Source organism: Drosophila ficusphila, unplaced genomic scaffold (assembly GCF_018152265.1).
Source record: "Drosophila ficusphila isolate 14025-0441.05 unplaced genomic scaffold, ASM1815226v1 contig_791, whole genome shotgun sequence".
Taxonomy (NCBI): Eukaryota; Metazoa; Arthropoda; class Insecta; order Diptera; family Drosophilidae; genus Drosophila; species Drosophila ficusphila.
In genome coordinates, this window is record NW_025064737.1 from 20,935,898 (window position 1) to 20,959,208 (window position 23,311).

At 40.7% G+C, this 23,311-nt stretch overlaps 6 protein-coding genes across 6 annotated transcripts; 3 read left to right on the forward strand and 3 right to left on the reverse strand.

Annotated features, from left to right (window-relative positions):
• Nucleotides 1–1,188: 1,188 nt before the first annotated feature.
• LOC108095880 lies at nt 1,189–15,725 on the forward strand. Its single transcript, XM_017197187.2, has 6 exons — nt 1,189–1,340; nt 1,671–1,782; nt 13,904–14,074; nt 14,184–14,360; nt 14,427–14,541; nt 14,603–15,725. The coding sequence occupies exons 3-6, from the start codon at nt 14,002–14,004 to the stop codon at nt 14,745–14,747; spliced, it is 510 nt and encodes a 169-aa protein (XP_017052676.1). The 5' UTR covers nt 1,189–1,340; nt 1,671–1,782; nt 13,904–14,001; the 3' UTR covers nt 14,748–15,725.
• Nucleotides 15,726–15,834: 109 nt separating this feature from the next.
• LOC108095881 lies at nt 15,835–16,563 on the forward strand. Its single transcript, XM_017197188.2, has 2 exons — nt 15,835–15,887; nt 15,953–16,563. Exons 1-2 carry the CDS (start codon nt 15,881–15,883, stop codon nt 16,390–16,392), a joined length of 447 nt encoding a protein of 148 aa, XP_017052677.1. The 5' UTR covers nt 15,835–15,880; the 3' UTR covers nt 16,393–16,563.
• A 956-nt stretch (nt 16,564–17,519) lies between these two features.
• Nucleotides 17,520–19,093, reverse strand: LOC108095878 (protein HGH1 homolog). The gene is made up of 5 exons (XM_017197186.2): nt 18,934–19,093; nt 18,631–18,818; nt 18,073–18,576; nt 17,798–18,015; nt 17,520–17,733 (listed from the first exon to the last, which is right to left on the reverse strand). Exons 1-5 carry the CDS (start codon nt 19,016–19,018, stop codon nt 17,619–17,621), a joined length of 1,110 nt encoding a protein of 369 aa, XP_017052675.1. The 5' UTR covers nt 19,019–19,093; the 3' UTR covers nt 17,520–17,618.
• Nucleotides 19,094–19,281: 188 nt separating this feature from the next.
• LOC108096000 (seminase) lies at nt 19,282–20,295 on the reverse strand. The gene has a single exon (XM_017197346.2). It carries the CDS (start codon nt 20,250–20,252, stop codon nt 19,398–19,400), a length of 855 nt encoding a protein of 284 aa, XP_017052835.1. The 5' UTR covers nt 20,253–20,295; the 3' UTR covers nt 19,282–19,397.
• Nucleotides 20,296–20,328: 33 nt separating this feature from the next.
• On the reverse strand, nt 20,329–21,546 carry LOC108095999 (seminase). Its single transcript, XM_017197345.2, has one exon. It carries the CDS (start codon nt 21,512–21,514, stop codon nt 20,510–20,512), a length of 1,005 nt encoding a protein of 334 aa, XP_017052834.1. The 5' UTR covers nt 21,515–21,546; the 3' UTR covers nt 20,329–20,509.
• Nucleotides 21,547–21,872: 326 nt separating this feature from the next.
• LOC108095650 (seminase-like) lies at nt 21,873–23,123 on the forward strand. Its single transcript, XM_017196815.1, has 2 exons — nt 21,873–22,674; nt 23,080–23,123. Exons 1-2 carry the CDS (start codon nt 21,873–21,875, stop codon nt 23,121–23,123), a joined length of 846 nt encoding a protein of 281 aa, XP_017052304.1.
• The last annotated feature ends 188 nt before the right edge of the window (nt 23,124–23,311 follow it).

Sequence of the window (23,311 nt, forward strand, 5' to 3'; positions counted from 1 at the left end):
ATGGTCAGAGGCTAAAAATACATATAAAATGCACCAGGAGACATAAACCAACAAAAACGAGAGCAGCAACAATTTGCCAACTTTTGTAATTGGCTAGAGACAAGAGGGAGAGAGACAGATGCCGAGACGCAAAAAGAGAAGGAGACAGTGGGGCAAAGTCAGACAGACAAGTTTAAATGAAAAATTCTAGCAGTTTCTGTTCTTATTTTGGGTGCACCAGGGAAAAATAAGAAGAAAACACAGAAGCCAGAAGGCAGAAGGCAGCAATCAGGAAAAGGCGACGAGGACAACACGAGCAACTCAAAATGTCCTGCCACATTTTCCTGTGTGCAAGTAAGTTTTTTTGCGGCTTAAAATGCAGATTGTTAGCTTGACCACGTACGAGTTTTATATTTTATGTCTGAGTTGCTGCCCCTAAAACCAAACTCATTATTCATCTCCGGTTGACTAAAATTAATGAGTCTGGTAAACCACTTTACCACTTCACACTAATGTAAACTTTGCAGCAGAGTTATAATTCTTTAAATGCATTTAGCTTTTCGGAATTTATTAACTGTCTTAGAAAACTGGCTTAAATAAAACACTTTAATTTAAAACACTTCAATTTAAGAACGTTATTTATATAAAAAAAGATGGATAGATACCAATCATTTTTTTTTTTTTTGTATAATTAAACTTTCCTTTGCCCTTGTTCTTGTTGTTCTCACCACAACGTAAACAGCAAAAATTTAAAAATAGAGGAGCGAAAACAAAGCAAACACACAACGAATTCCAGGTTAAATAATGCATGGAAAGTCAAATGTAAACAGTGCACTCAATTAGGTTCGAAAATGTAGTTCACAGAATTTGAATCATTTTCCCGTTCTTTAATTCAGGAATATCTGCGATTGTATTAAAATCGAAATGTAGCTTCAATATTAAAATTTAAATATCCAATCCAATATTTAAATATCCAATCAAAAGAAAGAAAAAAAATAATAATTGATTAAATAGAATCTTATTCTAGCCACAGACGCCATTCTACGGGTTAAGTTTGTTTTTAAATTCTTCCCATACTTTGTGCGCAGACTCCGCGATTGTCCGACTTATTCGGCAGAGCAGTCGGCGTCGCCGCCTCTGCCGATGCCTCAGTCGACGCCGCAGTCAGCACTCCGTCCGATAAAAATTTCAGTTCTCATGCGGCTTTCCTCAGAACCGCAACGATACGGATCGGAACGGAATAAAACTATACGAAAATATTTCAAACTACGAAACGTACTTAGAAGCGGCACGTGGGTGGCATTGCAAATAACAATATTCGAGTGCTAAAAAAATAAATACAAATAAAGTACAATTTAATGGTATGAGTTACAAAAAAAAACCTTGTTTTTTTATTAATTCCTTATCGAATTATTAGTGTATTTTATTTAATTTTGATAAACGAAACTTGTGACAAAGTAACGTCAATTATCTTGACACTTTAAAATGTAAATTACAAATTTAAAATCAATTCCATTCGTCCTAAAAAAAAGCAAGGTTCTAGTTTCTAATGAAAATGATTTTATAAATGTTCATATAAGTTATTAAAAACGAAAAACAAGTTAAATGAGATGCTTGTTGGAAAAATAAGTCAAGTTGCTGCTCTCCAATTAAAATCCAGAATTTTATTCGTGCATTTCCGTTTCAAGCAGCTTTACGTGATTTAATAGCAGAGTGGATCTGTACGAAATAAACCAGCTGGCGTACAAAATTGAAGCATGCCCATCAATTATTTGATTTAATCACCATAAACGAAAGATTAAAGTGAGTATTAATGTGCACCAGGCTAAGATGGTTGGAATTGTGCCAAAAATATCTGAAGCACACTCTGAAATATCTCATAAAACAAGTAATTAAATAATACAGATTGAGATTTGGAACGTGCCTTGAATTAAATAATTATGTTAGGCTTGTCTATTATTGACCACAAAGGAAAAATGTTTTTGGTACTCTCACAATTATATTCTTTTTACCAGAAAAGTTGTTGTCTTCTAATAAAAGATTTTTTTGTGATTGTCTGTAATTTCTTATTCAAACTTTTCCCCATTTTAATTAACTTAATTAGCATTATTTGTATACAGTCAATAGGCTAGCTTTCTTTTTTTCCCGATAGCATATATAACTATGTGAAAATGAATTACCAATGTTTGATCAGGTTTTGTTTACTTTTCACACTGCAGTCCATGTTAAAAATAAGTAAAGTGCATGAGCGTACACGAGGAAAAGAAATAATGCGGTAATAAACAATAAAAATAAAACAATAAAAGAAACCGAAAGACTCAACAAAATTGCGTGGGAAAGCAGGCAACATTATCGTACCAGTGAAAAAAAGTGGGACAAAAAGGTAGTCGCATAAATGGCGAAATAACGAGGGCAAAGGCGACAATAAGCGGGATGGGATGAAAAAGGAAATCCAGGCGCGCACTGAGAAAAAAACTGATTACGTTAAAATGTTAATGTCTTAAAACCATTATGGAATTCAAAACAAAAATGCTACTGGGATTTCTAAGCAGTTTCCTCAACTCTTTAAGTTGTTTTGTTATAATTATTATTTTTAACTATTATTTGAAGATCAGTGTATGGAACCTGAAGGGGCACCAAAGCCCGGCAAATGTCGTGCGTTAGTGTGGCAGCAGGGCCATTTAGTTGGGACCAGCGTCGCATTACGTATACGCAATGTGCACGAAAATTACCGGCAGTCACGTAGCAAAGCAAATTCCAACTCCACACTTTTACTACACACGAGTGAGTGCACGTGTGCTTGTGGGTGTGTGGTGTATGGTGTGCGGTGTGTCTGGGTGTGCGTGAGGCTTATCAACCATCATAATAATTGTTCGGGGCAATTTTGCTGCCAAGACTGGCCAAGGTCCCTTCGAGTCCATTCCGACATTCGACAGGAATAATTACACACACATTTGGCTGTCATAAAAACCAAATTTGTTGAAATGTCCAACTGAAATGACGGCACAAAACATACAGAACATTTTGTGTATTTGGATCTGTCCAACCGCCAAATTCGTTTGTTTTTGGCTGTCAGTTTTTAGTTCAGCTTTGAAAACAAGGAAAGTTTGCCTCTTTATTTAGATTTTATTTTGCATGCTGTTGAAAATGGCATTGATGTTGCACGTGTTAAAGCACAAAAACAATATTTGCTAAAAAAGGAGGTGTTTAATGACAGTTGAAACGAATGACATTTTTCCGATCAACGAACATCGGCCAGTGACAGAAATTCATTAGTAAAATGCTGGCATTAACATTCAATCAAATCAATGTTACTACAAAGAGAATCAAATAAGTATTATTTTTATAAATTATAAATCCATTAACGTCATCACTGGTTTATTTATTTGCTCCCATAATTTCGGGAAAATAAATCAATGTTGCTTACTTTTTTGATTGTTGAGAGGCAAAAAAAGACAAACTGTATGTAAATACTTGTTGAAAAGGAAATAAATCTCAGAGCCCGTTTAAAACAGTTTCGGATTGTTTCGACTTGAACTTTAGGTTTACTTAATCTAATCAAAAGCTGGATCTCCACGTTCAAAATTTTGTTGTCTTGTCATGTGAAAACCCATGTTTAAAAAGGCCGACGGCTGAGCAGAAAACTTGTTTGCATATTCCAGGAAAAAAATCTCATGCATATAATTTTGTTTTGTTATATTTCATTTTGCAACTCAATTGAAGTTTTTATCCGCCCCGTAATAAAATTTGAATTTCAAAAAGACTGCATTTTCAGTCTTTGTTTCTCTCTTTTTCGTATTTAATTCCGTCTCGCTCTTTTTCTCTGTGTACAGAAAGTAAATAGGAATTTCGTGCTTGGCTACGAAAATTTATGGCTATTGGTTTCACACAAAACATACATTTGACTCTGAAGTCGACGGCTTATGTTGTCCTTGGGAACACGCGACGTATGCGCAACAAACACGCTTTTTCTTTGATGAAAGTGTTTTTGTACAAATTATATTCGGGGAAAAGATGGAATTAGCAAGGGAAAAGGTACACACGGTAATGACTTTTGCCGAAACGCTTTTAAGCTACCTTATTACTACGAATGGAATATGCAATACAATTTTGCTTGGACCATGGCTTAAGCAAACATTTTTAAATATTTGAATAAAGATGGAAACTATTATTTTGTACTGGCTTTTTGTTCTTTTCAACTGTGAGTATCTCAAATATTAAAATGTTTTCTGACAACAGCTATTTTTGTATCCCGCATGGAAGCTTAAGAAAGCAAAGCAAAAGCAGGCCAAACATTTTCACATTTTATACTCGGACTTGGCTATTTTCTCCACAATTACCTTTCCTGGGTTTCCTTCCAGCTGGTACAACAATCACGAAACCTAATAAAAGTCCCAGTCTGCCTCACACAATTACAACTATTACACTGGATAATGCTCGAGGTACGCTTTATTGCCTGCTAAAGGGACAATTTCTGACCAACAGGAAAGCAGTCCGAGTTACAGAAGCAAACTAGTTGGTATACATTTTTAACGAAAGAGTTTTGTTTGCAAAGTTGTTTGAATTGCTTTAAGGAAACATTTCATGAAAGGCGAAACACGTTTTCACTTACACTTTCTTATGAACAGAAACTAAATAAAGTTGTTCCTTCTCTTGTAATTTATTATCTTCTTGCTCAGCTAGAATCTTTGTTTTCTCATTAGAGCGTTGTATAAACGGACATCAGCAATTGGACCGATACCATCTGGCGCATTGCCATTATTAATGATGCAATTGGCAGGGTGAGGAAATTGTTGCAGTTTTTTCTGCGAAATTCTGTATATTTTCTGCTCCGATCGTTACCATGTATCGTAAACCTAAAATTGAGATTGCCAGGGATTCATCTTTTGTCTTACTTCGTTTCCTTTATTTTCCTTCCTTTGTCTGTTTTCGTCTGCTGTTGTTTTTTGTATTCAGCTTTAGCAGTGCTTTCTAAAAAACGTTTCAATTCTCTTCTTTGCGACTTTCAATTCACTAACGAGTTGTTTGAAGTGGTCTCAAAGAATGTTTTATTCTAGCAGACAAACAAGTTGTTTCTGTAGGTATTTTTATTTTGAATGCATGTGGAATTACATTTTCATTTGCTACTAGACTTATTCTCTCTGTGATAAAATCAGTCAGAGGCATGAAATTCCTGGAAATTCAGTGAGTGACCTGCAGCCGATAAAGCTCTCGTCTGCAAATCCTCGATTTCGCCAGCTTTTGGCCCCAAGCAAACATCACGTATACGCCTCTGTGTTTTCCCATTGCTCTTTTTGGCCAACTCGCCCTGCCGATGCGCCACTTTCCGCGTAATTGTGCGTGCCAGCGACAACAAAGAGTCGAAGAGCAGACAGGACCCTCTGCCCTCCGGAAACCCCTTCTCTTGGCCTGTCTAGCACCCACACCCGGGCAGGGTAAATTGGCCAACAGCGTGGGCGAAAGGACCTTTAACAGGACACTGGTAATTGAATATTGAGAATGTGGTATAAGCTTTCCGATTGCAAGCTGGGGCTTCTCGTCGTCGACCCAGTTTCCTTGTAATGCTATCGATTTTCACCCAATCAATGGCTACAAGTGCGACCCAATCGACAATTTCAGACCCTTTTATTCACCGTCTGATCCTTTCAGTGTTTGTTTGACTGCCAATGATAGCTTCTTAGAAGGAATAATCACGTTTGTATTTCATTCAATCAGTTTGTAGCTTCAGATGGTAAACTCTTTTCTTGTTAACTTTAACTTGGTATGAATTTTAGTTCGTAGCTAAAAGGATACCCAGATTTACAAATTTCTTAAAAAGTGATGTATAACTATTTCACTTGGTGACAAGCTCATTTCCTGTCATCCATAAAATGGGAAGAAAAAACATTGTCTTAAGTTGCGAAAATTAACGTCACACTGAACACGGTTGTCCGTCATTTAAATAAAGTATTTGACATTCATTTTCTTTCGCTGTGGATGGTAACGAACTCATTTGCGTGTGGGCAGTGGAAGTGGCTCATTAGGGATGAAAAATTGTTGACAAATGAAGAGTTTACAGGAAAATCAAGTGCCAAGCCAGAAGCGTTCGGCAAATAAGTGCCAAGGTTCGTCCTCTGGCGAGCATTATGCTAATGAACTGGCAGGTAAACAGCAGCGGAAGCTTTCACTTGCCGGTGGACTGTGCAATTTAACATCCTTTTGGGGCCACTTTCCAGCATTGTGCGTCTTTAAGTTAGCCAAAATTCCATTAGACAAGGAGTACTATAGCCAACCTGCCCGGAAAGAAGCGAAATGAAATATAGCTTCTGCCTTTCAGCTTTCTGCTTCGCAAATTGGATGTCAAGAAAGGTTTTAGGAGGGAAAGAGAACAACAGGAAGTTGATTTACAAATTTGCACTGTGCAGATTGCTTCCGTTTCGGGAGGATATGATTTGTGTTTCAGTAGAACGTCTCGTTGCTTAATGGATTCCGCGTTTTGCATGTTTTCTTTCACTTTGTTAAAATTAAAAGCTAAGACATAAGCTATTTCTCCTGATTGAAAAGGTTTTCTGACCTTTGTCAAATCTGTTGAAAAACAAACTTCGTTGATTTCTGATTCTAATCAAACTTTTTACCAGCATTAAAAATTTTAAATAGAAAATCTTGGTTTTTGCTATGTCTGGCAACTTTTCCATAATTTACCTTGTCTGTCGCAGGCTTTTGCTCCCAATTGACGAAAGGTGCACAATCAGCCGAAATGACTTTTGGGAAAAATGAGCGGGGCAAAATGAGCTGAAGTGACCACTCCGCAAAGATTTATGCCATATTTTTATGGAGTCGTTTAGCAACAATGCCAATCATCTGATCTTTCTTTTTCTTTTGTCAGCTTTTGTTAATTCTGTACAACGAAAATTAAATATCCGTGCCGTGGCTTTTATTAACTGTTGTATGTGTTTCGGCTCTGATGGGTTCTGCATATTGCATACGAAAAGGAGAATAAAAATTATCCTGCCTTTTGTTCGACTGGCTTTATGTGTGCAGCAACAGCGCTCATAATAAAATTATATGTAAACAGCTTTTGTGTATAAAAATTATATGGAATTTATTAATTTACTGCATTTCTGATGATGCGGCTGAAAAACGTTGTTTTGAGCTTTAAATCGTCAGAAATGCGGTAAATTTGCATGGTTATCAATTGTATTTGATCCCATAGACAGTCAAAATTATTTTGTGTGCTTATTTAATACAAGACACATTGCGAAAACAAATACACATGAAAGTTTGAAAAATACAAATTCTGTGTCGTAAACACTTGAGTATCGGAAGTCAAAACATCAATCGCCTGTAGCATACTTATTTTTATTTTACCCGCAAAGCTGTCAACGTCAACTGATGTTTTATTTATATCAAACCTTTCGCTCAGCTGGAGGCCTCAAGTTTCCTTCCGGTTTTTCCTTGCGTTTTCCGCTGATTTTTTATGCCTCGACCCGGTTTTTATTGCGTGCCGTCAATCCCTCAATAAACTCCAACTCATACCTTTTGTTTGTGGTGACTTCGATTTTATTTCGATTTTGTGGACTAGAGCCAATGAAGGCGTTGCCCTTTCCTCCATTTCCATCGGGAAAAGAACTTGGTTGGGTTCATTACTTAAGTTCCGCTGCTGTTGATTTTCAATTATTTTTATTGACTTAAGTTATAATGTATGATGGCCTTGCCAGCAATTTTTCCTGATTACTTGCTTGAGGGAACTCTATATGTATTTTCCTCCGCCGAAGCTGAAGCTCGCCACATTTGTGTAGTTTTTCCACTTTATCGTGCGTTTGACTGAATTCACTTTGGCTTGTTTTTGGCAAGACCGCTTATTGAAAAACTTTTTCCCATCCTTTAAAACAACTTCTTAAGTCGAAACTTCTTCTTAAATGGCAACAACTTTTTGAATTTTCAACGGAGCTTCGTAATTTTGCGCTGTTTTCACCTTGTCTTTCTCGAGCAGAAAAAAAATGTTGAGCAAGTTCATTATTTGTTCGGAGCACGCCTTAATTATTTTTGCATTCTCGCACGAAGCCAAATTGAAATGCTTTTTTTCTGCTCATTATAATTTATTCAACACAGCGAAGTCTGGAACTTTTCCCCTGAGAATGATAGTTGAAAGTTTTAAATAAGAAATGGGCTTAATTAGAAAAATTCGTTATTTAAAAGTTTGTGTATATGAATGGCACTCGTGAAAGTTGAATTATTTGTTTGACAAAGATTATTGATTTTTAAATTTAGTAAACGTAATAAAATGCAACTGCAAGGCAAAGGAACTTTGCACTTTGATAAATAGAATTCGCAACTATTCAGAGTTGCATAGTTTGCGGCATTCTCCAAAGTTATAGTTGCAAAAAATGCACTGAAATAAAATGGAAAAATGCGCAGAACAGAAGAAGGAATGAACTCTTGCGGCGAACTTTGCGGTTTATTTGTTCTCTTTTTCTCAAACTCATTCCCACAAAATGTTTGCAGTTTTTAGTTGCACTGAATACAATTTGTTTGAGCCTTTTATCTGATGGTTGAGTTTTCTCTTCGGGGCACATTAAATTGTATCTGCTTTCATGTTTTACCATTCGTACAACAGATAAATTACACAACTAACAAAAATGATAAAAACTTTGTGGCTTAAGGTTTTTGCTTACACCAAAAAACCGCAAGCCTGTCGAAACCCTAAGCTAATTTGAGTGGAAAATTTAAATGTTCCCATTTGCAGAACGGTTTTTTCCGGTTAGGGGCACATTAATTAAGCGAACTTAACACGCCATTCCATTGGGAAGAGCTGAGACCCAGAGGTGTCTGCATAAAATGAATTGACTGGTTGGTTAGACCGAATTACTTTCTGTTTTTCGCTCTAAAAGTTTTTCCTTTCGTCGGGCTTCGTGAGACAGCTCACTCATTTATTCAATATGTCATTCAGTCATGCCAGTACAGACACACACCCAACTTTAAATTGAGTTTCTTAAGCACAAGTTTTCAGAAAAAGGGAGGAGCGGAAGGTACAGATAGAGAACTTTTCCTTTTGGCCTTGGTCGCTTTGCACAATGTGTTGATTGCTATTTTGTTATTCATGGAATTGCTTAAAAATTTAGATTGCCTGATAACTTATAAACTCCGATTCGCCGTCCCTTTTGTTTTCCGCTATTTGTGTTCGACTTGAAGTGATTCGAAGAATATAGGTGATTCCAGGAATGCGAACTTAAAAGATTTTTATTAAATTCTCTGACAGTCAGAAAAGCACGTTAAAGCAACCACAATAACCCAACAATTAACTGCGAAAAGGTCAACTGAAATAGCTTTATGAGAAACCTCAACCAACTGGGATGGGATTTTCACCTGTTGACTGCTCCCTTTGACCACTGGAGCGTGTGAGCATCGGAATCATCGAGGGCCAACAAAAAGTGTCGGATGGCAGAGGATATAGAAGAGCATCTGTGTTGGCTGCTCAACCAATTGCGGTCGAGAGTCATTGAACACTGCATAGACACACACTTTCAAGCACGAGTATATATTCCTCAAATCGATGTCAACGACTTTGAAGGTGGCACACGCATTGTACAGCAACACCATCACATTCACAATTTCCAGGGGATTCTACACAAAAGAAGAGGTTTGCTGAATATTTGCACCCAGCCAATCTATTTTGCATGAAATTCAAAAAGTTCGCCATCCAAGAATCCTCTTGTATGCAGTTTATGTTCTTTTCTCTTATATTGAAAAGATCCATTATATTAGCTAAAAATGTAGCCATGTTTGGCTATAATTAAAAATTTTAAACCGACCTTATCAAACTTAATTTATTTACCTATTAAGAGTGGAATTTCAATATAAGTTAATTGAATCCTTGTTTCCCGTTTAAAGATATTCAATCGGCAAATAAAATCCACTGATTGTCAAAGCCTTTTCCAAATAAAAACATTTTTATCGAGCTGATTGCTGCCATCCCCTTGGTAATTGATTCGATCCGCATTTGTGGTTTCAGATTCAGGCTTCCTGGCGGCATGCATTTCATATATGTGTTGTTTACAGGATTAAATGATTTAATACCCCAAACTGGAACGGAAAAATATTTAAATTAGCTTGGCTATCCATCTAGGTTTACATTGATTGAAAAGCTTAAAACAGAAAAATGAAACACTTATCCGTCGCTAAGCATGGCAATAAGCCCACTTCAAATGTATCAACGATGGCCAATACCAAAACTTTTTGGCTCGCATATGCGACCCATATCATCGTAAGCTCCTTCTGACCCGGACATAAATCGACCTTCATTCCGGTGACCAATTTCCCATTGCTTTGCGTGCTGCCCGGACATTCCGGCTAAAAGGTTCTTCAGGAGAGAGTTTCGGCCCATAAATAGTGGAGGTCGTTAGGAGTTAATTGGCCTTGAAAGCACGTCCCCTGGAATTATGAGTTACAAGCTGCATAAAACTTAAACGCTGCCATCATCTTGGTCAGCGCTTACAAATATTTGCCCACGTAATTGCTCCAATTTGCATGCTGAGTAGTTTCGGGCCATGGCTATTATAAAGCCAAAAACGACAACAAGTAAACAAGTCCACAAATTTTAATGGAAATTCCTGCTGATGAGTTTTTCACTGTCGTCTCTGTGGAAATTTGTCGTGAAAATGTGTATATTTTGTTAGATCATTAGATATGAATATTTATTTGGTATCTTTGGTTATTGCAGTTATTTTTCGTGTGAAACTGAAAAATTCCAGGGACCTGCAGTTGCAAAATTGTAAATGCCATTCGCAGTTTTGCATTCTCGCGAAAATTGCACTGGCGCTGCAGTTATGCAAATTCAACGCAAATGAGACTTTGTGTGCGAATATGTGTGTCTCTGTGTGTGTGCGCCAGTGCACGTGTGTGTATCTAGTCTCACATGCGTGAAATTAATTTCTCCCACGAGAGAACCAGGTGCTGTCAAATTAAAGGTAAGCCACCTTTTAGGTGAGCGTGTGTGTGTGTGTGCATGTGTGTTTGTGTATGGGGTCTCTGGGCGCGGTAAAGTATGCAACTGCAAAACAAAGTCTGTTTGCGAAAAATGAAAATTTTGGACTGACATGAAGCGTAATTTAGAGGTTGAATTTTGTTATGACAGTTTGTGTTCTCTTTAAAGAGTTTAAAGTCTCGTATCCAAAAAAAAACAAAATTACAAGGCCATGACTCCACTTTTTGCCGGCCTAACGACATGACATTATATTTCAAATATTAAATCACCGAACACCCAAAAAATCTGCATAAATTCCACACCCTCATCAGCAGCAACGAAATGCGTTGGACCCCTACATCGATTGATTATGGTCTAATCGGAAATGAGAAGCGCTTACTCAATGCCGAAATCATAATAAATCACCTCGAGTTGAGACAAAAAGTGGACCATTCAAAATGCAGGACCAGCGCCCCAATAAGTGGAGGGTTTCCCTGTGCGCTCCCCAAAAATTCACCCCTAGGTGTTTGTCGCTCAATCAAAGCTGACCCAGAGCCTAATGAGGCACTCGGTCCACCTCGCCCTGGGTTGCCATTTACAGGCAGATTATGAAATTAATGGCCTACAATTGAGCGAGCTACTTTGTCAAGGGAGAAGATTCGGGGATAACTTTGCCTTCATTTTTCATTTTTAATGCTCGCCACGGGCCAAGTTGGGTCCATGAATACGCGATTAGCTTGCACAAACTTTATTAAAAAATTCCGACAATCCGAGTCGAGCGGAGCTTTCAATTTCGCTGGGCGGACTAATTTAATGTCCCGCCAGCGAGAATGGCCACGTTGAAGGCTTTTAATTGCTCGGGCATAGCTCTTCATTGGCTGCCTTTGGCAGTGTCATAAAAGTTTTGTGGCAGCAGCTGGCAGCGGAAGTTGACGGGCTGTCCGCTTGGCTGCCTTCGTGGCTGATTCGATTGTGGCCCAGTCGAAGCGACAAAATTAAGTAAGTACGGCCAAGGAGTAGAGGTCACAAAGGCTGCAACCCCTCTTCTCGAGCCTTCTCCTGTTCATGTGGCCAAGTCCACCCACACACCGGTGGTCGTTAAACGGGCACAATGGCCACTTCGACTCCTGGCTGGAAGTGGGAAACAATGGTCCGTGTGCACTCGAAACAATAAAGGAAATGAAGCCAAAGTTAATTACTTATTGGAAAAATGTTTAAGAAAGGCATAAAAGGTTAAATCCTACTAAATCAAATCATTAAAGGAAACAAACCGAATTAATATTGCTTTAACAACTGAGAGAACTCTTTAAAATCGCTCTTCATTTAAGTACCTTTTTTCTCCCAGTGCATTAGTATTTATGTGCCTCCGACCGGGAGGATAGTGATGCATATTGAAAGCTGGCAAACACAATGAACAAAAGGTAAACTTCATTTGGCCAAGACAAGGAGTGGGAAAAACAGAGGAGAAGGAGGAAAAGAAGGATGAGGCGGTTGGTGGATGGTGGTTTGGGGGTGGGGCATCCGTTTCCGTCAACACTGGCACACAATGCCGTTTCCGGCCAAGTTGGCTTCCAGCCAGAGCAAAATTGGTTGGTGGATGGGAAAATGTGTTTGGCAGCTCGTTCGACTGCTTAGTGGCTAATTTGCAAATAGATGAAAATGCGCCACACAATTATAGCTTTGGCAGTAGATGTCGAAGTCGATGGGAGCTCTTCGGATTTAATTATAAATTTCTTCACCTCCAACTCGGGTAGGGCAAACCTTATTAGCTGCTTACCTTATTGTGCCTTTCTTGAAATATGTTTTCCCGGGTAGTTAATGCCAGGCAATCTAGTCGGGGAACCTAATTACATTAGCCGAGCAGCTGAGCGACAGGAGTTCGACAGGCTTGACCGCAAATCAAACACCCACAGACTTTCACACACAATCCGAGAACCATCCACTCAAAATCGCATAATTAATGCAAAGCACTTGCGGCTGACCGGAATGTTGCACATACGCCCCGTGGGCCACACGGAAAGTGTGTGGCCGAGCCATAATTTGCAATAAATATTGATCCACAGACATGACCTCTGCACTCCGAAGCGTCAACTGATAGATGGCTATTTCTGTTTGGTCTGGCCACAGCCACAGTTACAGTCACAATCATATCCACAGCCACTGCCACGAGCCATGCAATGATAATATTTATCTGTCACGATGACAGATTCGCTTGAAATTGATTGCCAGCTTGCGAGAGAGAAAAAATATAGAATTATTGAAAGCGTTTCCATGGTGGCCAAAGCTGTCGGGTATATTCTGCTTTGACTGGGCCCACTTTGTACACTTTACAGCCGGAATGGGTCACGCCCAAATCTCTTTAAGCCACACGCTTTCGGCCCCATAAATTGTGTTTCCCGGGCTTAGCTACAGTTTCAGCCCGTAAGTCAGAATCATTTGTCATAATTCGAGGAGACCCGAAATAAAACAAAAACCCAAGAAAAACACTGCCCCAAAAGTTGACCCAAACAACACCTTGGGCCATCGAAGTGGCCATTAAAAGTGCCAGCAACAAACAGGCAACAAAAACTTTGGGGATTGAAGGGGGGAGGGGCAAAAAACATTCGGTGGGGAGCACATGGGCAGCACTCGACACGAAAATCGACTGAAAAGCAATTATTTACACTTCGGCAATAAAAATATGGAACACAAAAAATGGAAAAGACAGGAGGCGTTAGTGGTGCTGTGTCAAAAATGCGTTGTGCAATTTATTACCTTTAATTTTTCTTGCCTGCCTTTCTGTCTTTCCCCCGAAAAGAAATTGCATTTCTGCCGATTGTGGATAATAATTTTTATGACCATTGCCTTCGCTTGTACTCGTACTCTTCGTTTCGTTTCAACTTTGAGCTGAGCCAGAGATTTCAGCGGAAAATCGAAAAAGTTTTTAAGAGCCTTCAATTCGCTTGTTAATTTTAATCCCTTGGCGTACTTCTTTCGTTGCAGAAGCCGCAGTGAAATGAACACCGAGGAATGTCCGCAATCGGTCATCCTGTGAGTCTCCTGCGAATCCTGTGTGAGTGCTGACTGCTCAGAGCTCGAAAATGGCGGTGTCCAGCTCAATTATGGAAACCGTCGCCACTTTGGCCCTGCTGTTTGGCCTTTTTATTCGAAATGGTGAGTGATTTTCAACGGAATTCGATTAAAGTAAATAAGTTGCAGTTAATTAATTAACTTCATTTATTTTATGCTTTTAAAATATATATATTTATATTCCATATGCCAGGTTACTGTATAGACTGTTTTAAGTGCGTATCATACAATGGAGCCAACAAAGCCTGCGACGATCCGTTCCACAACAACTACTCTACGGCAATTTTGGAGTCGCCGTGCATGGGCGGGCGAAAGGGGCGTGACGGATTATTTCCAGCCACCGCCTGCATAAAGATCGCCGGCTATTACGGTAAGAAGTTGTGCTCTGCCTTAAGGGATAATCCTCTTAAACGGATTTTGCGTTATTCATTCAAAGATGAAACCGGGGAGACGATAACGGTGAGGGGTTGTGCTTTAGACAGCGGAACTCTGACCACCGACACCGAGATTATAAGAATGTCGCACTGCGGAAAGTTCTATTACGACGACAAGTAAGATTATTTATTTAGTGTGTGAAGCTTTATCAAATTGGATTTTTACCAATATCCGCAGGTACGTACACGGCTGTCTGCAAAGTTGCAGTGATGCGGATGCCTGCAATTCGGCCAGAAGGCATCATGTGAATCCCGCGGATCTAGAGGCACTGATGAGGCTTCTCCTCAGCATCGCAGTATTCCTTATGGCTGCCATCAGGTAACATCACGGCTACTTTTACCTGGAATATCCGGAGCAGGAGAAACAGGCGGAAATATCCTGGGAAACGAAGTGAGGCAGCGGCGGGGCATTTAATTCGACTTGGCTGCGCGTGGAAATGTGGAAATCCTTTTCTTTTCCTTCGAATCTCTCTCTGTGTCTAGGATCGCACCCAAATGTAAAAGCACTCGAGCCGCTGCAGCAAGGACACGCTCAAAACAGTCACACACAATCACACTCTCACACATTATGGAATTCATCAAGCAATTATGTGATTTATAAGCGAATACTTAACAACTATCAAACAATAATTGATGAACTCGAAAGAAAACTATTTAGATGCTAAGCATTCGAGAGTGGAAAATCAAAGAAAACACTGCAACCTAAATTCAAATTCTAACTGCAATTATTTTTAGCTCCTAAGTAAGGATCCTAGATTTAAACGCTGTCGCTGCTAAGTTTCCACGGAACAATATTATTAGTGCATGGCAGAAATGGTTTACGATTAACATGCGATGTGTTTTACCTTGGCCTAAATAAGTATTTTTTACTTCTCTAGATGAGTACTGTACATATACGAAACCAATAGAAATATTTGTTAAAGGAATGCTGAATTTTGGGCAAATTATAAATAGTTATGTGTAAATGGATTAGTGGGTAATATTAGCAACGAAAACTGCGAGCGGCAAAGTGAAGTTAAACTTTATTAAGCTTTTAATTCTTTGGTCAAGAAAAACAACATTGTTTTTTGTTCACTATCAAACCACAAACAGATTACAAGCTTTTCTTGGAACTGACCAAGCTATTTTATAATCTTTTTTTGATCTTCTGAAGCTTTTCCTTTTTAACAAGAATTTGATTCAACTCTTAACTAGCGATTCCGGACTTGCCTAAGTCTTAAATCAAGTCATAAATGTCGATCATAAATGACACAATTCGTTGCTATTTAGACTTCTGTTTGTGGACGCCCAATTACTAACACATACCGCCAGTCTGCTGCGGTTGATTCACTGGCAGATTGGTTATCTCGCCCGGATAACCCGATAAGGTATCGGTACCACAATTGTCACCTAGCAGCCGCCAAGAAATACCGTCTTCGATTAGAACTGTTTAGTACACTCTAGCAGCTCAATCGATATGGACGGTAAGGCAAAGAACTCTCTTCCGGTTGGATCCGCCGACTAAGTGGAATAATTCCGATGTCCTCAGGTCACAATTGGCTTCACTTCAGCCACGGAGCAATCCCCCAGGCAGCCGTAGTTGCTGGCCACGATTCCGATGGCGACACCATCTTCATTGGCCGCGCCTTCTACTGCAACGACATGCTGCCGGCCAAGATTATCCCCAACAAGGGAAAGGCCTATGTGGCCTACGCCAACCAGGAGGTGGAGCTGGAGAACTACGAGGTGCTGAGTGGCTCCAACTACGAGTGGTTGCCGGCTGAGAACGGAGAGGTTCCTCCCGGAGCAGTCAAGGTTGGCCAGAATGTCGACGGAGAGACTCTGTACGCTGGAAGGGGTTACCATGCCGGCAGTTTGACCGTGGGCAAGGTGCACCCATCCCACGGCTGCCTGTACATTCCCTACGACTCCGAGGAAGTCAAGATCTTCGCCTACGAGGTGCTGTCGCGTCGCATGGAGGCGAGATAGGTGCTCCAGACCCCGTTACTGCTTGATAATCACAAATAAATTCGACACTTTTTATAGACGCTTTGTAATCTGTTGGCCATAAAACTCTGTTATCTCAGTAGTTATTTTTAATCATTACTGAAGTATTTATGAATTTAATAGTCAATAATAATAATATGGAATTTCCTGTAAGCTGTTAAAGCCTATTTTATTTTCTCCACTTAGTTTTTCCCTCGCAGTTTTCGTCCTTTGCCCTTTCATGCAGGAAAAGTTATAAGTTAACAAAACCAAATAATTACTTTTAAATGCCATTCATTAACAACTAAGTTCAAAACTCTCTAAATTACGCGTAGCCTAAATAGTTAATTGTAAAGTCTAACTAAATTTTCATATGGATATGGAGAACCAATAGGACCAAACTAAATAAAACTATATGCAAGGGTAGGAATCCGAGGCAATAGCATTTGATAAGGGCAAACCGAACTACTCGTGTTTGCATCGATTTTCAGTTAGAATTGTTCGTGTTTAGTATTTAGTTTAAATCTTTTTCGGACTAAGCGAGCTTGCAATGGTTTCCGCAAACGAAAAATCAACAACTATGTATAAACAAGTGGAGAAGTTTTGATAAAACGCAACGGTTTTTGATCGAAAGCAGACAGCCAACACGTCAAAATCAGATTATTCACATTTTCCTCTCTGCTGAACTCGCTTGCTTGCCACGCAACTAAACAAACTAATCCAAAAGCAAACAATTTAAACGCAAACAAAGTACGCACCTTATTGGCTATTGAGGGCCCATGGGGGCCACCGAATTCTTCAACTCAACATACTCTCACACACAATGAACGACCAAGCAAAGTTTGTAAAAATTAAACAAGAGTACATTAAACGTTTCATGGCAAGGCAATTGCCAAACATTTTTGAATGCAAATGTATCTAGCACTTAAGGAGAACTTTATACATATACAATTGAGGCGGCAGCGAGGTGGATTAACGATAATTAGATAAACTAGATAACGAAGCTACTTGAACTAATCAAATTGAATTGAAAATCGAAATTGTTTCTCTTGCATTTCAATGCGCGCGTACAACTTTTTCTAGTGCAACATTTTTGGACAACCGACGCATTACCAACTAAACTATCAGCATTTCTGAATAAAAAACTGCATACATATATTGAAAGTTCGATATCGTCTATGAGTTTAACTAACACTACACATATTTACAAAGGGAGGCTGTGGGTCGATTTAATCTATCAATGTCTTCACATAGGCGGCATCTTCCTGTACGAACTTCTCGGCTTGTTCAGCGGGCACTTCAACTTCGGTTTTGTAGTTGTCCAGGCCAATCTCATCCTCTTTTCTGAAAGAAAGAAAGAAGGGATGTATAAAAAAGGAATACTTTGGAAATTAATCGCATCACTAACTTGATCAGGATGTCCACCACGTTCTCGCAGGCCAGCAGGCAATCGCTGTCTTTTCCCACCTTGGCCTCCCACTTGTGATACTCCCGCAGAATCTCGTAGACACCCCTAGATCGCAGGATCTCTCGGCTGCGACGCGTGGAACACAATTGCAGAAGGCATTCCAGTAGCATTTTTCGCAGATCCGGATCCTCTTCGCGTGTTTTGGTTTCAGGGAGGTACTATAAAATCAGAGGTTTTAGAGATCTACAATCGATTAGTATTTACCACACACTCACCTGCAGTTCGATGGGCAGCAGTTCGTTGTCCTCGTCGCTGAATTCCTCCGGTCCGCAGAGAGGTTGTAAAATGGCCACCAGGATGCCGACCTGTTCGTCGAGGATTACGTCGTGGTAAACCACATCGAAGCAGACGTTCTTCAAGATGCCAATGGTTCCGCCACGTCGCACCACACTTCCTTCGAAGGAGGCGAAGGGCAGGAGTTTCTCTAGGAGTTGATACTTCCTGTGGCAACATAGTTCCCTGCCCTTTGGAACTTGGGTTAGATTGCAGAAAATAGGCGCCAGATAGTGCAGCTTGGCCTTCTTTTTGTTGTAGTCCAGCTGGGCAAAGGCCTTTGCCAGGCGGGGCAGTGTCTGATCCCCTCTTTCAAGAGTGTCCAGGATTTCATGGACCAGTGATTCCACGCGAGTTAGATTGCTTAAAACCATGCTCCAAGGATCCGCCAAATCGGATTGTTCGTCTGTTATATGTTTTGCAGCCACTTCCACGATGGCAAAGGCCTGGAAAGTCATAATTATTATTTATATAAGAACATAGGAATGTTAAAAACTCACTGGTTGCACTTGTTTTGCCAATTGGAAGACTTTAATTGCAGACTCCTCTTCAGCAGTTAAATTTATCAAACTCAACACCGCATCCTTGGCCACAGTTTGATTATCATCGTAGGTCAGTCCAAAAATTGCCATTAGCATTTCGTCCAGCGAAAGTATTGTTGATTTGCCCTCTGCACTGCCGGTTAAACCTGGAAAACAAGAAAATGTAAAGTAAATAAATAAAATGTGAGACTGCGTGACGTCACAATTGCCCATGGCAAACGCACGTGCAGCAAGTGGTTTTGGTTTATTTTTGAAACTCACCTAAGACGTGGGTTAATGCCACTGCCTTTAAGTCCAGTCGTTGATTGGGCTGCATAAATTGTACCAGCTCCTTTACAATCTCCATTTTTATTATTTTTTACAGATTTTACTTTAATTTTGCAGCGGAGTTTGTTTTCTTTCGATTTGGAGATGGAACTTTTTCTTAGAGATGGCAGAAGTTCATAGGAAGTCTTCGATAAAAGCGGTGTGTGTGCTCGCTAACAAGTGGCAAAAGCTGAATGCTTTGTGTTATTCAGCTTGTGACAATGAGCATTTAACTAACCCAGCAAACAAAAAGTACCATGAAAAACTTTTTGGGTTAATCCCCTTAATTTCTAAAATATTTACTTCCCTATATCTTTTTTTTTTTTACAAAATGTATCAATATGTATTTATTACTTAGTAAATTTACTTACTATACTTTTAAACCGAATTTTGTAGATGGTATTATAATTTTTAGCGGCTCACCAAAAACCAGAATGCCACTCGGGAGTGTCGTGTGATTGTCGATGGCTACGGTTCCTGCCCCTTCCACTTGTTACCTTTAAAATAAACTTCCTAACCTGGTGGATATCGGTGAAGATTCCGGGCAATCCGCCTCTTTTGCAGGCAGGACCCCAAGCCACAATTCCGCAGAGCTCCTGGCCAGAAGACACCGGACATCCGGGATCGAACATGCAGCCTGGGCTCTTTTTGAATTCCTTGGCGCAGGCGATCGTCTCGCCCAGGATAACTCTGCCGTAATTCGATTCGCAGTTCATTCGATTGAGCACGGTGATCCCTTCGGATCGTATATTTTCAGTAGGACCTCCACAGGCGACCACAGAAAGGCTGCTGTGGGAACTCAGAGGCTTGCTGCAGAGTTTCGCAAAATGATTGCCACGCAGTCGGTTGGTTAATTTCAGCACAGCCACATCCATGTAGGTTTCGGGCCAGCTCCACTCCTTCGAGACAAAAACGGCTTGGATTCCGGCAACGGAAGACTCCCCTGCAGATTCCTGATTATTCTGTTCCATTAGAAACTCAACGCTGAGTGATCTCAACATTGACTTGTGGGCATGCATACAATTCGAAGAAGTCAGCGCGTAAAGTGCACTGAAGTAGGAGGCTCCGCAAACAAACTCATCACCATTCATGATCCTCAGAAGCCATAAGTCCACATGTCCTCCCTCAGTCATCCGAATGCCATTATTATTCACCGTTCTCACAGGCGATCTGGCGTGCAAGTAATTAGCAGAGGAATTCCACCAATGAGAAGATGCAATTTTGATGTTTGCTAAGAGCAGCGGAATTAGCAGGATTTTTTGCAGAATTTTCATCACTGCAAGTGCTTCTTTTCGTTGCTTTAGAAGAACTTAGTATTTCACAGAGCAGGGAAATTAAAAAGGCATCACAAAGTTGTACAAATTGATTTTACGCTTATTTAGGAACGTAATTTAACTTGCATGGAGTAAATACATTTTTTGGCGGTCTTAATCGGTTGTGATTTAAAACAGAAAACATTTTTTATGAATGAAAATTGAAATAAAAATATTTTTTTTAGAATCCGTGTAGAGCGATAAAACTAGTTTACAATTCAGCACACCATTTCTTTGAGTGGGTCTTTAGTAGTTATCCTTTTTGCTTTTTTCGTTGTAGTGGTCGTTTCCTCTGTTGTTGATGTTGATGTTGATGTTGATGTTGATGTTGATGTTGCTGTTGATGTTGCTGTTGTGGTGGTGTTGTCCCCCGGTTCGTTCGTTTTATGTTTGGGAGCCCTGAGTATGTATCCTGATTCGATGGCCTCCTCTGTGTCCCTGATGAAACGTTTCACCCTTGCGATGTTGGTGAACATGCCTGGAATTGAGGTATCCTGGCACTTCGAACCGAAGGATACAATGCCACATAATTCTCTGTCGTGGACCATCGGACTGCCACCGTCGTAGAGGCACTGACTTTGTTTCTTGGGTTGTCTCACACACACCGAAGTGCTCGATAGCTTTGGACTCTTGAACTTTTTACGGCACTCCTTTGTTGATATGACACTGACCGTTGAGTTCCTGGCCTTCGGCCAGGCCTCCTCCACAGCCATGTCTTCGTATCCCCAGCCGAAGACCACCATCTGCATTTTGGGACTCACTTTCGCGGTGCAGAGCCTGATGAACTCGGTGAGACGACCCTTGATGGGCTTCTTGAGCCGCACGATGGCCACGTCCATGTAGAGTTTTTGAAAGATGAACCGCTCGGGGAACTGAATAGTGTCGACCTCAGCGTGGTTTTCCGTGTCGCACTTCGAGAATGCAGTTCCCTCGACGATCACGCCTTCCAAGGTGTTTCGGTAGGGATATATGCAGTTGGCCGAGGTAATAGCCAGCAGAGGAGAGTAGTAGGCTGCCCCACAGGCGAAGCTTCCATCACTGCTCATTATACGCAGAAGCCAGCCCCCGAAATTCGGTCCCGTATTCGATTCCACTCCGCCCCAAGCCCGGCGAAACTTGGGGGTCATTCGGATGATGTCTCTGGGGTAGATCTTTCCCCTGCCTTCAGGCAGCCAGCATCCCAGTAGAAAGCAGGCCAAAATCCAGCTCTTCGAGAATACCATTTCCGTTTAAGTGAAAGACTGGAACCAGTTGGTAGAACTTTTGTTGATTTACTAAGTGTGTGGAAAATTTCTTTATAATTAGTGTGAAAAACAATTTGGGTTTTTAAGCCGCCGAGCAAATGCACTTTCAAATAATTTCTATCTTTTATTTTATAAGCATATATAGCATACATAAGTCAGATCATCTGGTGTCTACTCCCCACTCAAATCAGAATTTTAACATAAAGAAGATTAAACCATGATAGAAACACCGCTGCACTTATGCTGTAAATAAAATTAATAAGAACGGTCATGCGAATTCTCCTCGCTTTGCCAGTCGATAGAAGCCAGCAAACTCCTATTTAGAAGCTGTAGAGCGATGACAAAGATTATGCTTTGGCAGCTGATGGTTTTGCAGTTGTGGCCCCATCCAACGTGGAGCAAGGTGTACCCACGCCCCATCACTAAAAGAACACCGCAGTTGAGGCGCTTGTGGGAAGGTATGGAATCTAACACGGGCACAAACTTTGGCGGGTGGCTGTTCATAGTCCACCACGCGGGGGAACTGCCAATCTGCGGAGCATCCTACTACGCCCCAATACTAATGATCGCCTCGGGGAACTGCATCGGTCCCCATCGCTACGATCTGGAGGGGACGAGTGTCGAGCCCACGTTCACCGACGAGAATATCTATGGAATGATCGACACGGTTTACACGCACCAAAAGTTCATTCAGGGCAAGTTGTTCATGGATGTGGCGCTCCTCCGACTTCAGTATCCCATCAGGGGTCTGACCACCGAGTTCATCAAGCTCTGCACCGTGTCTGTCATGGCAGGGATGAAAATGACGGCCTACGCCTGGGGCTTTGACTCCATGGACGTGTACAGGACAGGCCTGGACGCAAGGTCCGGAACCGTGATCGTCCAGAGAACGAGAGATTGCCTACGGAGGCTCAGGGACGCGCCCTTCAGACTCTCGAGCTCAAACTTCTGTGTGACCCTTTCGCGGGATCCCAGGAAGTGTCTCTACGATGGCGGAGCCCCACTCACCTTCGGCAACGAGCTCTGCGGCGTGGTCTCCTTCGGTCCACGTTGCAACAACCTCGAACATCCAGGGGTCTACACGGACATCAACAAGGTGTCTCCGTTTATCCGCAGTATTGAAAGGGAAATGCAGCCAGGTGGGATATTCGAGAGGAGCTACATAAGAAGGCCGTCAACAAGAAGGCCATCAACCAGAATGTCGACGAAAGATAAACCGAGATCTGAACAGACAAACGAGCGAAAGAAAAATCAAAACTTCAGTGAAGCGATTAAATCGAACCAATAATTGATCAAAAAATTGTATTCTGGAAACTTGGCCTTTTATGCGATAAAGTCTGATAAAGTATTGGGAACTATAAACAATGCATATCGAATGGAATTCGTGATATATATAAAGATATGATGATTTCGACTTAATAATAAACCAAAAGGTTTTATTCTTGACACTCATCAAGTCCCGTACACTTGATCGATTTGATATTTTAAGAAACCCCTGGGGAAACCGGAATACCACGAAACTGTAATACTTGTATTATTTTTAGGTTCAAGCCCCTCAGACGCCGGAGTGCGTAAGTGGTTGAAGTAAGTCAGAGATTCGCTGTGATGTCATTCGAAGGGGCAGTCATTGTCTCCTCCCGAATCGTGTTTTCGCACAATAAATTGGCAGCTTCAATGATTTTAAAATGCCGAACGAAGATGATTAACGAGCACTTTTAAAACGAAACTGATCAGGTTAACCTCAACTCAGAAGCACTCTCTCTCTTTTGGGAACTT

Bases quoted from the DNA above. Each gene is read 5' to 3' on its own strand.
- LOC108095878 (XM_017197186.2), bottom strand. From the start codon at position 19,018: ATGGAGATTGTAAAGGAGCTGGTACAATTTATGCAGCCCAATCAACGA. The intron at 18,819-18,933 runs GTGAGTTTCAAA...CTTGTTTTCCAG, and splicing joins GGCATTAACCCACGTCTTAG to GTTTAACCGGCAGTGCAGAG. The intron at 17,734-17,797 runs GTTAGTGATGCG...TCTTTCTTTCAG, and splicing joins GTGGTGGACATCCTGATCAA to AAAAGAGGATGAGATTGGCC.
- LOC108095880 (XM_017197187.2), top strand. From the start codon at position 14,002: ATGGCGGTGTCCAGCTCAATTATGGAAACCGTCGCCACTTTGGCCCTG. The intron at 14,361-14,426 runs GTAAGAAGTTGT...ATTCATTCAAAG, and splicing joins AAAGATCGCCGGCTATTACG to ATGAAACCGGGGAGACGATA. The intron at 14,542-14,602 runs GTAAGATTATTT...CAATATCCGCAG, and splicing joins AAGTTCTATTACGACGACAA to GTACGTACACGGCTGTCTGC.
- LOC108095999 (XM_017197345.2), bottom strand. From the start codon at position 21,514: ATGGTATTCTCGAAGAGCTGGATTTTGGCCTGCTTTCTACTGGGATGC.
- LOC108095650 (XM_017196815.1), top strand. From the start codon at position 21,873: ATGACAAAGATTATGCTTTGGCAGCTGATGGTTTTGCAGTTGTGGCCC. The intron at 22,675-23,079 runs GTGGGATATTCG...TATTATTTTTAG, and splicing joins TGAAAGGGAAATGCAGCCAG to GTTCAAGCCCCTCAGACGCC.
- LOC108096000 (XM_017197346.2), bottom strand. From the start codon at position 20,252: ATGAAAATTCTGCAAAAAATCCTGCTAATTCCGCTGCTCTTAGCAAAC.